The 18,673-nt window shown below is 42.3% G+C and overlaps 1 protein-coding gene across 4 annotated transcripts in view; it reads right to left on the reverse strand.

Annotated features, from left to right (window-relative positions):
- The window catches only part of PHF10 (PHD finger protein 10), an 87,284-nt gene that overhangs the window by 55,220 nt on the left and 13,391 nt on the right, over window positions 1-18,673 (reverse strand). For 2 of the 4 annotated variants that reach the window (XM_083176282.1, XM_083176281.1), the window contains exons 5-6: window positions 17,133-17,266; window positions 13-66 (exon numbers count right to left, since the gene is read on the reverse strand). In XM_083176282.1, coding sequence (XP_083032408.1) covers window positions 13-66; window positions 17,133-17,266 — 188 coding nt within the window. The remainder of the gene's footprint in view (window positions 1-12; window positions 67-17,132; window positions 17,267-18,673) is intronic. The other 2 variants (XM_083176284.1, XM_083176283.1) reach the window with 1 other exon arrangement.

Here is an 18,673-nt window from a genome sequence, read left to right on the forward strand (position 1 = left end):
AAAACGGTTTACTTTCTCTGTTTCATCCTGATCACACACTTCATTCTGACTCTCTTCAGTAGTTATCTGTTATGGAAAAATATTGGTATAAAAACAGTTTGAGCTGCGATTCTTCAAATGGCACTAAATGTATTCTGTAATCTCATTAGAACCATAAAATATACATTTTAAAGTGTTGTGTAAAACTGAAGACAGTTTAACTGTGTAAGGAGCTTGATTGGAAAGTCCAAAGTTGTTTAAGGCAAGTCCTCATGATCCTGTTCATTACATAAAATGGTCTCTCCTTTGTGTGTGTTTGAAAAGTTATGGTGCGCTACGACTAATCTAATTCTAATGGAATTAAAAATATTTAGAAAACTTCATTTTTTTTTTTTTTTTTTTTTTTTTTTTTTTTTTTAGGTACAGTCAACGAATGTTTATACAACAGCAAAACAATGATAGAAGAATATATATTATACAACAGCAAAACAATATTAGAATAATATATATATTACACAACAGCAAAACAACGATAGAATAATATATATTATACAACAGCAAAACAATGAAAAAAAAAATAAATAAAAAAAAAAAAAATAATATATATATATATATATATATATATATATATATATATATATATATATATATATATATATATATATATATATATATATACACACACACACACACACTATAATATCACTTTATTAATAATACACTTTTTAATATCTTTATTGGTGATATTGCAAATGGAATGGAGGGTAAAATGTGCCTTTTTGCAGATGACACAAAGGTATGCAACAGGTAGACACACCAGGAGAGGTAAAACAAATGAATGAGGAACTAGGTAGATTAGAGAAATGGTCAAGAGCATGGCAACTACAGTTTAATGCCAAAAAATGCAAAATCATGCACTTGGGTCTCAGAAATCCAAAGACTCAATATAGTATAAATGGCACTATAATGGAAACTACTGAGGAAGAGAGGGATCTAGGTGTCACTATTTCAGGGGACTTAAAAGCAGGTAGGCAATGTAACAAAGCAATGAAGAAGGCAAGTCAGATGCTTGGTTGCATAGGGAGAGGTATCAGCAGTAGAAAGAAAGAAGTAATAATGCCACTGTATAGGTCATTGGTACGACCTCACCTAGAGTATTGTGTTCAGTTCTGGAGGCCATATCTCCAGAAGGATATAAATACATTAGAGACTGTACAAAGAAGAGCAACTAAAATGGTGCATGGCCTACATCACAAAACGTACCAGGAAAGACTAAAAGATCTTAATATGTATACTTTAGAGCAGAGAAGGGAAAGGGGGGACATGATAGAAACTTTCAATTATATCAAGGGTTTTAACAAGGTACAGGTGGGAGACATTCTTAACAGGAAGAGGAGCAACAGAACACGAGGACATGCACTGAAACTAGAGGGAAGATTCAGGGGAAATGTGAGGAAGAATTTTTTCACAGAAAGAGTAGTAAATAAGTGGAATAGCCTCCCATCAGAGGTGGTAGACGCAAATACAGTAGTACAATTTAAACATGCTTGGGATAAGCATATTGATATCCTTACAAAAAAATAAGGATCAAATATGGTTTGAGGTAACATGTTTAAAAAAAGGGGCAGACTAGATGGGCCAAGTGGTTCTTATCTGCCGTCAAAATAAATAAATAAATAAATATATATATATATATATATATATATATATATATATATATATATATATATATATATATATATATATATATATATATATATATATATATATATATATATATATATATATATATATACATATATACACACACACACACACATATATATATAAATAAATAAATAAATAATGGGGCCACAGGGCGGCACTCCTATGCAAGTAATAATAGTCCCAGTGTCAGGTACATAAAAAATATATAGTACACCCCCCCCCCCCTCACTGTACTGAAAAACTGCTTAATCAAATTGCTCCCAGAAAATGTAAATCTGTTTAATACAACACAAATACCAGCATAACTATGAGCATCCTACTATTAAAGTCTTCATTGTTTGGTATATACCAGTGGATGGTGTGTCTTTTACATGGACTAGGGGTGATGTGGAAAAATTCTGATAATCTAAGGTGCCATGATTCCAACAAAATGTGGATATATACTCAGCCCCATAAATTAGGTTTGCACTAATCTGTTCAATGAAGCAGACTGTATGGTCCAGTGGCGTGTCTAAATTCGCTGACAGACATTCAACCAATGCAGATAACATCTATATATTTCTCCTCTCTCTTTTTGTTGGGAGAAGAACCCGTTATACAGTACCAACACATACTGTGGCGCTATGAATCAGTGGGAGGGCATTTTATGGTCACAAAAATAACTTCAGTGGAGCTTACATTTAAAACACACTGGGCTTGATACACTGTAGACTGGGCCTGATCCAAAGACGTACACAAACCCTGATGGCTTACATACATCTCACATTTTATGTGATCTATGCTGTGCAGAGCCATTTCTGCGACAACGCAGCGCTAGTTAATCACAGTGGCTGTAATACATAATACAGACCCACTGTAACATAATTTTTTTGCTTAAACAGCACTTTGTATGTAGACTGTGAATTAAACAATAGTTTGAGACCTTAAAAGAAATATTACTTTACAACTTTTGATTACGAAAACATAAAAAAGGCAGGAATGTAGTTACAGTAACTGTCCTCCAAGAATATATCAACAGCTACAGTTGGAGCCCCTGTCAACTTTGTTCCTTAGGTCTTGGCTCACCATGGCTATCCTATTGTTCTCGGCAGCAATACAATACATAGAACAATACAGTAGGGGATTAGCATAGTAATCCTATTACTCACTTAATCCAATTAACAGGCTAAATGAGGAGGGCTCCATCTGTATGGTGATATTTTTACATAATACAACTAATCATACCACAAAAAAGACAGTTGAAATAATAATAACAATTTCTAAGTGATTGTTTTCATGTTTTACACATAAAAAAAAATATATATATATATATATATATATATATATATATATATATATATATATATATATATATATATATATATATATATATATATATATATATATATTCTTTTAGCCCAAAAATATTTTGTCTTACCTATAATATATTTTTTATGAGGCCATGGATACTGGTACTGTGGGGTATGGGGAGCACCAATTAATTTACTTCTTTAAATGCAGCAGAGGCTCATTCTCCTCTATAGCGAGGACATGGGTTTGATTCCCACCATGGCCCTAACTGTGCAGAGTTTGTATATTCTCCCTGTACTTGCATGGGTTTCCTCCGGGTACTCCGGTTTCCTCCCACAACCCAAAAATATACTGGTAGGTTAATTGGCATCCAACAAAATTAGGCCTAGAATGAATGTGTGTGCGTGTGGTAGGGAATATAGATTGGCGCAGGGACTGATGTAAATGTTCAAGTATTCTCTGTACAACTCTGTGGAATATGTGTGCGCTATATAAGAAACTGATAATAAATAAATAATAATAATATACAACCCCTGCCTTTGTGGACCAGTTTGACTCAACAAGCCCAAGGAACAGGAGAGGCGAAACAACCAACACACAGAAAAACAGTGACACAGAGTGTAGGACCCAAAAGACCATCATCAGGTGTTAGAGCATGGCCTCAATTTATTTATTTTTTACAGGTAAGACAAAAAGCCCTTCATTTTATTTCAGCCTGTAGTGGACACTGGGACTGTGAAACATCCCAAAGCTGCCCGTTTACAAGCAGGAACAGTCCAGTGCTGCACAGGGGACCTGACACCCAAAGCTGCATTAGCCAAAGTGAATGTGTCACAATTATAAAATGAAATAGAAAGGTGTGGGCAGAAGACCATGTTGCCACCTTGCAAAGATACTCTACAGTGGCTCCATGGTGGCCCGCACTAGTAGCCCAAACAGACCTTGTAAAATGGGCCCTGACGGATGTCTGAAATGGCCTCGCAGCCATCATCAGCCTGGTGAATAGTGACACATAACCAATGTGCCTAAGAGTGTTAGATATGTGTATCAACCATCGTAAAAAATGGATTTCATTAAATCCTGCGAGTCATTCATTGACTTGGCTGAAATTAATAAAGAGACACAATTACTTACAACATTTATAGAAAGACGAAAAAAAGTATATACAGTTAAAAGTTTAAACATGGCGAAAATATTTTCAAGTTTAGATGTTGGTCACAGTTGGGATACCGCAATATTTAAGTGTGGAATCCTTATGCAGGTTATAAAGTGTAAATCCTCCCACACAGAATTGGCAAAGAGAAGGTAAGGACAGATTATAAACAGAATTGCTCGCTCTTGCCTGCTCCTACTGTCTCCCCATGTGCCTCACCGGCAGTGAATGGGGCAGGTGAGGGTGCAGAATAATGAGTCTTGTGGTTTTGTGAGCAATTTGAAGAAAGATTATGCACCGGGTTGCTAAGAGCAACAGAGTCCAAAAGGTTCAAAAGGGAGCCCATTAAAGAACCCATAGGAACAAGGTCAAGTCCTTGGGATGTACAAAGAGGGCTGAATGTGGAGCACTCACCGCAGAAAAGTCTGAACTGTCGATGAGTGGGCCATTCAGTGCTGAAAGAATAGTTAAAAGAACAGAGGTTTGCACCATCGGGAAAGCTAGATGAAGGCTTAAGAGGCGACTCAGATCTTAATGCAGTGCAGCAACTTTTTGCAGCCCAGCGATCTGTTAGCTGCCACATGGAAATACCCGCTCAAATACCCTGCGAATGCCACCACAGCCATGCAAATAGGTATGTTTCTCAATCACTCAACCATGGAGAGACGGTATACGTGTAGATCCAGATTTCAGGCAGTCCACTACTGGAAGTACGTCCGTTACACCAGATGATAAACTCTAGCCAAAGAAGGCTTCCTGGCCGAGAGCATGGTCTGGATAACAGGGTCCTGAAATTGACCACTCAGCAGCAACCCAGTCAAAGCCAGACAAGTTTGGGTGAAAATATGGGCCCTGGGACAGTAGATTTGGCTGGAGAGTCTGCTTACCAATTCTGTACCCCGGAAAAGTAGATTTCAGACAAAGCAGGAAGAAATTGCTCACCAACCTCCTCATGGGGGCCACAATCATTGAATTGTCTGACGTGACCTTTATTGGTTTGTGGTGTCCCATCTGACAAGGTGCATGATAAAACACAGAGTTCCAGCATGTTTATGGAGAGACCTGCCTCATGAACGTACCAAAGGCTCTGAAAAGGAGTGATTCCCTGTGAAAGCCCCCAGAGTGCACAGGCTGGCATCAGTGGTTAGAAGAACGACCCATTCCTGGATCAACCCTTGTTTACATAAGATGACTGTAGCTACCACAAAAGAGAGCGAGAGATGGACTTCCCTGGATAGAACAATCAAAAACAGATTTGAGATGTAGATAGGGCGTGATTCCACCTTTGTAAGAGTCCAGTTGTAACAGCCAGGACTGCACTGGAACTGAACATTTTTCACCATGTCAAAGAAGGAGAACTATTTGCCCAGAACTCCTATGAAAAAATGAACCGAGACCCTGCGCAATTTCAGAAATTTTCAAATATCAGGCTGGACTTGCACCAAAAGATTGGCAAGCCATTGGACTACAATAAGTCCAGAGTCAGATGGGTATTTTCTTGCAAGTCATGTTGGGACTGGGCCTTTAGAAGGAGGCTGCCAGATACGGAATAATGTAAATACCCTGGAGGCTGAGGTGGGAAGCCATGACCTTCCTAAAAACATTGGAGAGGCCGAATGACAGGACCTAAAACTGATAGTTCTTCCTCTGTATTGCAAAATGTAGTAATAGAACATGAATTGGCATGGGCAAATAGATATACTTAATGCCCAAGAAGACCATGCAGTCACCCAGCTCAAGGACCTGCACAATGGATCGAAGGGACTCAGGGAAACAGTTTCAATGACCAGAGGTTGAGTATGGGGCAGAAACAACTGTCGGGATTTTGAATTGAGAATAGATTTGGATAACCAAAATAAAAAAAATAGAACTGGTCTATCCAGGGGACTCGGCACCGGGATAATCCTCTTCTCCACCTGGAGGATACAGAAGGAATGGTACTTGTGCAGTTTCACGGCACCGCTGCGCGCACACTCTGTCTCTGAAACTCGGCAGCCTGCCAGAAGCTGTTTAACTGTGGGCGTGCCGCTCTAGCTCTGTTTAACTGTGCGGTACGCGTCCTACGACCTTTTCATACCCCCACTATCCACGTCGGCGTGGAGTTGATTTTATAAAGTGTGGCGAGCGCAGCGAGCCCAAAGCGTGACGAGGGGACGCCGACACCTTCACAGCTATCCGCGTCCCCTCGCGGGCTTCACAGGTGTCTGCGTCCCCTCGCGGGGCTCGCCACACTTTCTATTCTCAACTCCACGCCGACGTGGATATTGGGGGTATGAAAAGGTCGTAGGACGCGTACCGCCGCTCGCCACGCTTCAGGTTGGCGTGGATAGTGGAATTTACACGGTCGACAGCTGTTGGGTCGACTAGTGGCACTGTGGACAGGTTTCAATAGCTGATAACGTAAGCTGACAATACATAGCTTACAGCTAGAGCGGCACGCGCACAGTTAAACAGAGCTTCTGGCAGGCTTCCAGGTTTCAGAGACAGAGTGTGCGCGCGGCGGCGCCGTGAAACTACACAAGTACCGAAGGAATTCTGGAGGGTAGCAGCCTTGCCGAAAACACTTCCACATATATCTCTAGGAATTGACATTCCTTGGTGTGAGCAGCTGGTACCACATAAACCCCATTTTTCTGGCGCCCACTTCTTACCTTGTGTAAGAAAACCACCTCTTTTTTCTCTAGAAGTGAAGGAAACAGCTGTTCATCTGACAAGAAACTAAGTGGGTGCCTGTGTCATCATACCGTAGGCTTTTCAGATGGCTTGAGGGACTAGCAGTAACCAGGATTTAGCCTGTTTGGCTTAAGAGCATTGAACTCTAGAGGAGGACCGACCTCTGGCTTTGCCCTGTTGGCAAAAGGAATGAAAGGAAGACTGTCTGGCCTTGGATGGCGCTGAGGACAGAAATGCAGTTTTAGAGGCCGCAACTGTAGCTACAATCCTGTCCAGCCCTGGAACAAAGAAGACACCTTTAGAAAAGGAAAAAAGTGGTATACTCGAGATGGGGTACTTAGAGTAGGAACAGGCGCCTTGTGGGGTGCTGTGCCAAGCTGCTCCAACTTAAAGGGTGTCAACCCTCTACAGTATGGGTGAAGAAAAGAAAAATAATGTGGAGCGCTAGAAACGGATCAAATGGATATTACAAAGTTAATTTATTATTAAGATAAAAATAAAAAAGACATCAATGACAATGATTTAAGATAATGTATGTATAAAAATTTAGACAAAGAAGGTTTATACTTATGTATCTGGAACACTGCTGATTTTATCTTGCTCCCATATAAATATTGGGCTCCTTGATCCAATGGATTTATACCCTTTGATGGTAAAAAAACAAAAAAACAGAATACCGTGCTGGAATGCAGAGATAACGCTGGAGGATGGTCTTGTTCCCAAATTGATGTGGGGTCCTCACGATAGTGCGAAATTTGTAATCCACAGTGGGTGAGTTCACGCTGGAGGATGATCTTATTCCTGGGTGTAGGAAAGGTCCTCACAATGTATGCGGAAATGGGGATCCACAGTGGATGAGAGATGAAGTCCCAAACAAAGGGGGGAGCAATCCGGGTGTTCGGGCAATATGGGGGTCCAAGGGTGGGCAGGGAGTGGTGTACAGTCGCAACCTTACGACTTTATCAAAGGTATACTTATAAGTCTAACTCTCTTATTACCCCATAGCAAAGAGGAAATCAATCCCTCTATTACTCTAAATATTCAACACTAAGGTGCATATTGGCACCGAAACGGCCGTCGTGCAATGACCTATCTGTGGGGGAGAACCATGTCTGATAAGTATTCCCATTCTTATGGATGTATTTGAACTTGTTTGATGGACTCCTCTTGTTGAAATTGTGTCACTCTTGCACTTTATATGCCTTTATAAACGTTTTTGGCTTAAAGAAAAAATCTGATGTTGCTGGTCTCCAGTTCTACCATATCTAAATCGGGCACTCAGTGGCTGACATGAGTAAATGAGTGCGGTCGATCTATCTATATATATATATATATATAGTGAAGCAAATAAGAGGCGTCAGTCCGGGGCTTGGTGAAAGAAAAATCAATCTTTACTGGTGCATATGGCCTACGCCGTTTCGGGCTATCGTCCTTCGTCAGGACCAACACTTAAGGTTAAGTGTTGGTCCTGACGAAGGGCGATAGCCCGAAACGGCGTTGGTCATATGCAACAGTAAAGTTTGATTTTTCTTTCACCAAGCCCCGGAGTGACGCCTCTTATTTGCTTCACTGTATAGTGGCTCATACCACTAAGGAAGGCACCCGGGCCATTACTTTATAAAGCGGGGAGTGCCGGATATATATATATATATATATATACATACACACACACACACGGGTACCCCTTACCAACACTCATGCTGGAGGGGAATAAGGCGGCACTCCACGGATTTTGGTGAAATCAAAGTAGTTTATATTGGCATAATCAAATGGAAACCATAAACGTTTCAAGGCTCTGTGGCCTTTTCGTCAGGATGTGCTCCAAAAGTGCTGTGTCCGGCACTCCCCGCTTTATAAAGTAATGGCCCGGGTGCCTTCCTTAGTGGTATGAGCCACTATACAGAAAATCCGTGGAGTGCCGCCTTATTCCCCTCCAGCCTGAGTGTTGGTAAGGGGTACCCGTGTGTATTCATCATTTGCTTGGGAAAGCTCCGCGGTGCTATTTCATTCGTCCGGAGTGCCGAACAAAACAAGGAGATAGATATATATATATACACACACACATACACACACCAAGCATCTAGAACCTGGTTAAAGTTTACCATTGAGCAGTCTCAGAAGCTCTTAAACGGAGGCAAATATTGCTAGCTGATTCCAAGTACTTCATTCCCTACAGATCCAGGGCGGCCTCTGAATGAGTGTCCACCAGATAAAGTGAATAGGAGCAGTCCAAATCAGTATACCGAGTGTATATACAAACGGATCCTATACCTGTAGGTATATACTCATGTGAATTGTTATATAAAATAATACCACACCTTTTCGAATTAAGAAATTTTATTTGAATTATTATTTAATTATTACCAAACAGAACTATCCCCATAAGGTGAAAAGAGTTTGGACGGATTAGCAGGATGAATGCCCTAGAACCCTTAAACCCCAAGGTAAAGGCTCTAGTTCATAAATAAACCCCAACACCAGTAAGGGGTCCAATTATAACAGTATGCTCATTATATTTTTATTTTGTACTTATACCCACAGCTATTCAATCATTTGCACATATACGGACTTAATAAATTATCTGTACCGATTGAAATATTGAGAAATCAAGCCCCAAAGTTAAAACGTAAGTGTCCATCTGGATTAATCGACTGTTAATGGTGTAAACACCCCAATGTAAATGACAATCTGTAAGGAATCTTTCCTTTCATAAACTCTCTACCTATAGTTAATTATATCTCGAATTATCAGAGTGATCTCTAAGAAATGACACGTCTTTTTATCAGGCACCTTTGAATTAGTGTTCAACACCCAGTCGGAGACACCCTTACCAAGAAAACTGTGGAAATTGTTCCTATGCCTTTTGGTATGTCAAAGTTACAAATTTTCTTCAAATTCTCTTTAAACCTCTTGGAAACCTGAATTCTTCCTTTTTCTTAATTTTTCTTCTTATCACCTGTTTCTCCATCTTCCCGTAACATAAATTGTCAATTGATATATTCTGACAATTTTGGCCTACTAAATTGTTAAAATTCAAAATTCTTTTAAAGAAGTAAAGTCCCTCCTTTTATAAGTTGCTATTAAAATAGTAGATGTATAAATTGTTATGTATGATGTTAAAGTAAGAATATATGTATGTTTATGGCGAACCCCTGATGAAGTCCCGTGTTGGGACGAAACGCGTTGGGATCGTCTAGTGTGCTGTTATGAATTATACTACTGAACTTTTTATGGTCTAATAAAACCACCACTGTATTGTGGAACAAGAGACATTTTAATAAATTTGTACGTATCTTGGACTTTACTTTCATGTGTTTGGAAATCTGACTAAAGGCTATACAGATCTAATTACCGAAGGTCTCACTAAGGGGCGCCAACCCACAACTGCTATCCACATTCTCCTTGTCCCCATCCAACAGGGGTCAGTGTGAGTCCGGCAGCCCTAACACAGTTATCACAAAAATAGTGGAGCAAAACTAGAGTCTGATATATATATATATATATATATATATATATATATATATATATATATATATATATATATATATATATATATATATATATATATATATATATATATATATATATATATATATATATATATATACTGGATAATAATTTTTATGAGATTAACGCGCCCTGTCAAAGATAGGCCCCTAGGACTAATTTTTTATTTAATATATTCAACTTGGGGTGTTATGTTAAGAGCTTCAAACTTTAAAGGTGTCTCTAGATACCCATATTCCCGGGTATTTGAATTTATCCAGCCATCTTAGTAACTTGAGAGAGCTCAAAGCCCCGGGACGGGTACCTCTCAAGGGTAGAACGTATGATTTGCTCCAATTAATCGTACTGGAATTTTCACCAAAAAAGTATTAATGATCTCCAAAACCCCTGGCATAGCTTCTGCGTTGTTTTGTAAAAACAGCAGAATATGATCGGCATAGAGGCTGATGCGATCTTCTCTTGCACCTATTTTCAGAACCTGGAGCTCTGTACTTTCTCTAATCAAGCATGCCAATGGTTCAATCGCTACTGCGAATAGGCCTGGTGACATTTGGCAGCCTTGACTGGTGCCTCTCTCCACTTTAAAACTGGGGAAATATATTTCTTAACAGATACACTAGCTAAACGGGAAACATACAGCAGCTTCACCCAATTTATGAAAAACACTCCATAGCTTCCAACAGAAATCCCCATTCAATAGTGTTGAATGCTTTAGCAGCGTCTAATGAAGTCACCACTGGGTCCCCCCCTCCTCCTGCGGGGTTTGGAGTTGGCAGTATAGTCTCCTTAAATTAGATGTAGTTGACCTTTCAGGCATAAAGCCTGTTTGGTCTGGATGAATAATTTTGCTGATAGCTTTATTTACCTAGTCGATAGAAATTGAGCAAGAATTTTAATATCATTAGTTAATAGCGAAATAGGCATATACAGTAGGAGTCCATAAGCTTTGGGTCCTTGTCTTTTTTCAGTAAAATTATAATGAACGCTTCTGACATGTAGACTGGTAAATTTTTCTCGTATAAATCATTAAATAATTCAAGAAATATTTGCGAGAACAAGAATTTGCTATGCTTCTTATATAGTTCCTGGGGGATACCATCCAGTCCAATGCGTTACCACCAGGAATCAATGAGATCGCCTCCTCTATTTCAGAGAGGGACAATGGAGCATCCAGCATCTCCCTACTATCTCTTGATAGTCTAGTTATTTTTATCCCTGAAAGAAATATACGTATCTCCTCGGGGGTATGACACTGTTGGGAGGTGTATGGTTGATAATAGTACTGCTTGAAGCTTTCTACTATTTCTGGAGTCTGGTAAACTATACCACCCCTGAGTCCTGAATTTCTGTCACCATAGTCACAGATTGATCTACTCTTGAAAGCCGTGCTAAAAAGCTGCCGGGCCTGTCCCCGTTGGCATATCTGGCATGGCCCGTGAAGAGGTCCCTATATATCACCTTATTAGAGAGGCAATTATGCCAAGTTTCCTGAGCTTTAATCCACGCCTTTTTGCTATACCATTGGGCATCCACTTGGATATTTACAGTCCAACCAAGTTACAGCGTCTTTTGGCATAAAGAAGATTTTTGTAATGTCCTCGTGTATCACCCAAAGTTTAGTGGGGAAAATCATTGCATACTGCAATTCCAGTTCTCTCAGGCGCTTTTTAATTGGGTAGTATTGGGCTCTTTCCTGCTGTACTCCAGCCGCAAAGTCAGGGAATAGAGAGACTTTAACATTATTACATGTTGGTGAGCCTTTTACTCTAGCCATCTTTAATATTGCATCTCGATCCGCATAGTGCAGTAGCTTAATTATAAGCATGCTGGCTGGCGCCCCCGAAGGGCACTCTGTGAGCTCTCTCTACAGTAAAATATTTGGAGAAAGCATTGTGGCCGTATGCCTCCAATAGCCACTTCTGAACAAATAGATCTGGTGTTGACCCTTCTGCTTTCTCAGGCAGGCTCACCACCCTTAAATTATTTCTGCGCAAATGTCCCTCCATGTCCGTCAATTTTGCGCTGACAGATTTCAACTGAAAGGCCATATCCTCCATTTCCCTACTAAGGGGGTGACTGTATCCTCTAAGGTTGAAGTGCGGTTTTCCACCTCCTTCACCCAACTTTGTTGAACAGATTGTCGTATCACATCTAGATCTTCCTGGACTTTTTCTATTTTATTAGCAAGGCGTCCTTAACTTGCAGCCAGGGCGTCTAGCACTTTTTGTATAGAAAGATGAATCTGGTCAGGTTGTTTTTCCACCTCAGGGGGGAACAGGGCCAGAATCTTCTCCTTTTGCGGAGGATGGTGTTGGAGTTACGGGGGCCCTAGCATACTTTGCAAGTGGTTGACAGCTGCAGCATTCTGTGTTTTCCCCATTGTAAGCAAGCGGGGAAGAGGTGCTTCTTTTGAACAATAAATGAGTTGTTTAGGGTGTATCAAGTATATTTACTCTGACCCCAGCTGTTTCGAGCACCCAAATTGGCCTTTACACTGCTTAGCTGTTGTTCAGTTATTTTGGTCTAAGAGGTACTATGGCTGGGAGCACCAAGTAGCCGTACCAGCCCGGGGGACCCAGGTTGTTCACACTCGCCCCGCACCAAGCAATATTCACTTGTACAGCCCAGTCCAGTGTCTCCCGCCCGCAATATAACTGGTCATTTCCCCAAGTCCAGGCTCCACAACAGTCACAATGTCCCCAAGAGGGCTCACCCTTTAAAATAGTGTGCCAGCAGCCAGCCCCTTATTAACTCTATACAAACTCCAGTACTTCTACTCATGGTCTGGTAAGTCTTCTATGGGTGAATGGCAATACCAGTCTCTCACACTGGGTCCCTCTTCCAGGCCACGCCAGACTGCCTCAGGCTGCAGTGGGGAATCAGCGCAGGAGATGTGTCTGCTGCGGCTCTCACACAGCCACTCTCTGTGCCTCAACCTGTCTTTCCCTGGAGGCTCGGCTCTCCCATCCACCCGCCGCCTCAGCTCATCCCACCTACGCTCAGCCACGTCACTGTGCCCCCCAGCCACGGGTCTCCGGATCGTCACAGGCTCTCCTCCTCTCACCGCCTACCCTCAGTAAAGTCCCCTGCGAATGGGAGGCTACCTCACACCAGGATCCTCTGCCAGGCTGCAGTGGGAGATCAGCTAGGGAGATGTATCTGCTGCAGCTCTCACAGTCGCTCTTCGGCTCAGCCTCGGCTCTCCCGGCTTCCTGCTGCCACAGGCTCAGCTGACTGTTAGGTCTAAATTGTAGTGGGCTAAAGGACCTCCTGACAACACAGGGGAGGAGAGGGAGTGGAGAGGAGGAGGAGCAAGGTCGGAAGAAGGGTCACAAACGGACCCTTGCAGGCTTGCTTTACTCGCCACGTTTCGGGCACGGTGGCTCGCCACCTGGTTACTGAAGGCAGCCAGTGGTGGCGTGGATAGTGAAGGAGCAACCCCGCCCCACCCTTGCTCCTCCCCCTAGGCGTGGAAGGTCCTTTAGCCCACTACAATTTAACAACTACCCTCAGCTGACCCCTCTGGCGCACAGCTATGTCACTGCGCCCTCCGGCCGCAGGTCTCTCTCTGGGTTTACACCAGCTCTCCTCCACCCGCCGCCTCCCGTCCTCCAGCACACACTGACTCGCAGGTACACAGGTGCCCGGCTCGTATCTCTGCTCCTCCTCCGCACACACTAAGGAAGTTAGAGACCGCTCTTCCCTCCCTAGACAGGGGGGCTTATACGAGGATTTCTTATGTTGGAGCAGCACATACCTCCCAACTTTGGCACTGCATTAGGCGGGACGCTGCTGCGCGCCTCAGGCGCGTCAAAATTTTCGGAGGTGTGGTCTAATTTGGGGCGTGGCCTATACTCGCGGCTCTTCCGCGAGGCCACGCCCCCATTTTGCCGCTGTGGGGGCATGACCCAGAGGCTCTGTGAGCCTCTAGCCATGCCCCCAGCCCCCTGGCTGCGGGAATAGACGCTGTGCGCATGCGCACAGCGTTTATTCCCCGCTGCTTAGCAGCTGACAGGGGGGACTCCCAACAGCCCCCCCACACCGCGGGACACTGCCGCCCGTGGGTGGGACAGCGGGACAAGCCTTGACAATCGGGACTGTCCCGATAAAATCGGGACTGTTAGGAGGTATGGCAGCAGGAGAGGACAGCGTCCTACGCTCTACTCCCTGCTCGCCGTGGCCACGCCCCCCAAATAACAGCTAGTGTGTATTTTTTAGCAACTGCGATGTATCGCATCTGATTTCTCTTGAACTCCCCCAGCAGCGCACCCAATAAATCGCATGTAAAAATGGCACATCAAGTGCCAAATCTTATGGAAGCACTCCCAGGTTCAAGGGAAAAATCAGGTCTTAATTGTGCCTCAGACATGTCGGACCAGTGTATGGGCACCTTTAGATGAAAGTATGCAGGGAAATGCAATTTGAACATGTATTAACACATGGCAATGAAAATCTAAATGTGAACATCTATAAAACGTTTATATTGCTACCTGTGCATGTCCCCAAACTAAAAAACAAAAAATAAATGCCTAAAATGTAAGGAGTACAGTAATAGAAATATCAATGGAACAGTCATCAATAAACCTATAAACATAAATGCATAATACATTTACAAATATCTGTATGGAAACCAGGGAGTATACTTACCTACAGTAAGTGCAGGTTTTCAGAAGTGGAGAGATCATCCATAACAACCACATTCTACTTATCATTAATTTAGCTTTTTCTAGAAGATAATACCTAGAATCTGATTAGTTGCTATGGGCAACATCTCACCCTCAGAAAACCCACAATTTAGTAAATATAACCCATGTCTCGAAAAAGAGTCAGTCTAGTAGAATACATGCATGTGATAATGGTTACAGAATGTGTGGATAGGTGCATAGACTGCTGCCATGCATAGCTTTGAGGACTGAGCCCAAGATGGCAACTGCTGGAATTTAACTTGACTTTCAGTATTTCTAGCACTGTTTTTACTTTTAGAATGACTTTCTTTGTGAATATTTATACAAGGTTTCTTGCACCACAGTGCCTACAACCCTCCAATTCATGTGCAGAAGTAACTGCCTATAGGAAGGCTTCTTTCAATGAAACACTTCCAATAATTGTTCAAATTAGGTGTTACTCAGAGCATTAAACGCTAAGTTAGGGACCAATAGCTCCAAAAGACAGATTGGATTTTCATATTTTCATGGTCAATGTCATGCATGCGGTATTGGTTCTGGCTTTGGCAGATGTGTGGTTTTCAAACAGGAACAGAGGGTGCGTAAATAAAGCTGAGCCAGCTCTCGCTCATGGAACGTAGCGTGACCATGGATACTGCTAATTTGGTACTTAGTATGTGCAATGGTTGGCCCATAGGTGTGCATAACAGGAAACTTTATATAACAAGAACAAGTATAGGAACTCAAACTGGACTAGCTGTGGATATGAACTGAGAGGATCAGGAGGGTGCTTGGAACCAACTGGTAGCAGTGTATAACAGGGCCGGACTAAACTCTTTGTGCAGCTAGTCCCTGGACTGGAATACAAACTTACTAAGGATGAACTAGGGATACAACTGGAACCATAGTAGTAGTCCTCAAATTACCAGGATCTGGAAACGAGTGCACAGGGACAGGTTAGCCGATGTGATAGTGGTAAACAATGCTGCAAGGATCGGATCGGAGCCAGAGAGAGTGCAATACTGGTAAGGGACTTCAACAGAAGTGACATTGTACTGGCAGGAAGTCGTTCTCATAGCACTGAGCAGATGCTAATTGAATGCTGGTCTTGGAGCAGCATCCAGATTGCCTGTAGAAATTCAGCTAACTGAAACCAAGATGGCCGCATCCATACCAGTGTTTTGAAGGGAACTCTGGAAACTCTGATAGCCAGAGTAATGATTGGAATAGGGAGTACTGCAGAGAGACACACTTTCAATTATTCACAAGGAGCACTGTGCAGGGTGACCAGTGAACACTGCTGAATTCTTAAGATTCTGCAGATTATTCACATACTGTAGGAAACATCTTGCAGGTGGCTAATCAGTCACACCCTCCCTGAAAATACCCGGGCATGTCTGCGTTTTTTCTAACACTTCCATAAAAATGGACAGTTACCACCCAAAATCACCAGCTTCCTGTCAGTCAAGTTGTTAGGGGATTGCGAAAAACTAATCGCTGATTTTTGTCAATGTTTGGCCTCAAGCATATGTGCTTTGATCCGTACGCATGTGAAGTCATCTGATAATCGATGGCTTTCGACTTCACACAACAGCGGTCAACTGTGGCAGGGCATGCTGGGACTTATAGTTTCACAACAGCTGGAGAGCCACAGGTTGGCCAGGCCTAGAATAGACCTTGATTAAGAATCAAAATGTCGAAGAAAACTTCATACAGAAATTATATTCCTCTTCATATAAATTTTGATTTGGGAATAAAGTAGGAATGTGTATGTTACATTGCTGCGTACCTGGACAAACCATGTTGAAATGCAAGGGGGTTTTGCCTCTGGATGAATGCCAACCAGACAAGATTGGACAGATAATCTTAAAAGGTGTATTTAATTTCAACTGCGTGTTACAATGCATTGTTACTGGGTAAAAAAAAAAAAAAAAAAAAAATACAAGCAACAGGATGGAGCATAGCCAAGTAAGCAATTTTATGTAAATTAAATAATTTTAGATGCAAAAACCATCAAGTTTTTCTATTTTTAGCAACTACAAGCTACAATCATTAGTGGAAAAGATGCAACAGGAAACAAGACAAGTGTAACAAGTAACAACAATCTCTGCTGAATGGTGGCCATATACTGTCGATGCCAAAGCAACAGTAGAACTTACCGAGTATTCCTTGTAATGGTCAGTAATGCGTTGACGCTCTTTTTCTTGAAGAATTACAGAGTACTCTGCGTGCTTGGTTGGATACTCCTTCATCATTAGATCAATTACTTCATCACTTCGTAAAGCTGTCAAACCTGTGAAAATGGTAAGGGGAGACTTGTAGTCCAACCAGACATTGACAATGAGAAATAGGTTTGTCCAATAGTAGTAATATTTAGTCTAGTTAATAACATGCATTACTTTAATCATTGTATTCTTGGAAGTACATTTTCTAAGCCACATTACATTGTATTTAGCAAGAAAATAAAAAAAAAAATGGTCATACTATTCAGAGCAAGACATAGTACGGATGGTGTAATGCAGGGGTCTTCAACCCATGGCCCGCGGGCCACGAGTGGCCCGCCGAGTTGTTTTCACTGGCCCGCCAGTTAATGCCATTTAAATTAAAAAAATAAAAGGTATTTAAAAAAAAAAAAAAAACCTTCCGCGCTAGTATCTTAGCAGTGGGACGCGGCGGAGGTGGATGTGCTGGCTGGGGCGGGACTGTGTGCAGACATGCCCATTGTGTATTGCCGGCGCCGCGCACCACTCCCGCCCTCGCCCTTTTTTAGAGAAGACACTAGTTGAACCTGTTTGATTTAAACAATTTGACTGAATGTTTTTGTCAATTTTCCAGGGTTTGTGAGCACATTTCTGATTGTCCTTTGCTCCCATCCAGTACCATATTTTTATTCCATCCAAGCAACCAGTTGGGTGGTTGGAGGAAAGTTGGTCTGATGTGTGGCCAGCATAAGGGAGGTCTGGCATGCTGTCCAATGTGCTGACTATGGAGGGCAATACTAGGGCATTTTGTGAGGGACACTACTGGTGGCATTTTATGAGGGACACTACTGGTGGCATTTTATGAGGGACACTACTGGTGGCATTTTATGAGGGACACTACTGGTGGCATTTTATGAGGGACACTACTGGTGGCCTTTTATGAGGGACACTACTGGTGGCATTTTATGAGGGACACTACTGGTGGCATTTTATGAGGGACACTACTGGTTGCATTTTATGAGGGACACTACTGGTGGCATTTTATGAGGGACACTACTGGTGGCATTTTATGAGGGACACTACTGGTGGCATTTTATGAGGGACACTACTGGTGGCATTTTATGAGGAACACTACTGGTGGCATCATATACATAAGCAGGAGTATTGGGGGCCTTATAGTGCAAGGTGCAATGGGCATCATGGTGTGAAGCATAATGTGCAATGGGCATCCTGGTGTGAGGCATAATGTGCAATGGGCATCCTGGTGTGAGGCATAATGGGCATCCTGGTGTGTGGCATAATGTGCAATGGGCATCCTGGTGTGTGGCATAATGTGCAATGGGCATCCTGGTGTGTGGCATAATGTGCAATGGGCATCCTGGTGTGTGGCATAATGTGCAATGGGCATCCTGGTGTGTGGCATAATGTGCAATGGGCATCCTGGTGTGTGGCATAATGTGCAGTGGGCATCACGGTGGGCCTTCATGTTTATATGTCAC

The sequence above is a fragment of the Crinia signifera genome, chromosome 3 (genome assembly GCF_055691185.1).
Source record: "Crinia signifera chromosome 3, ASM5569118v1, whole genome shotgun sequence".
NCBI classification, from domain to species: Eukaryota; Metazoa; Chordata; class Amphibia; order Anura; family Myobatrachidae; genus Crinia; species Crinia signifera.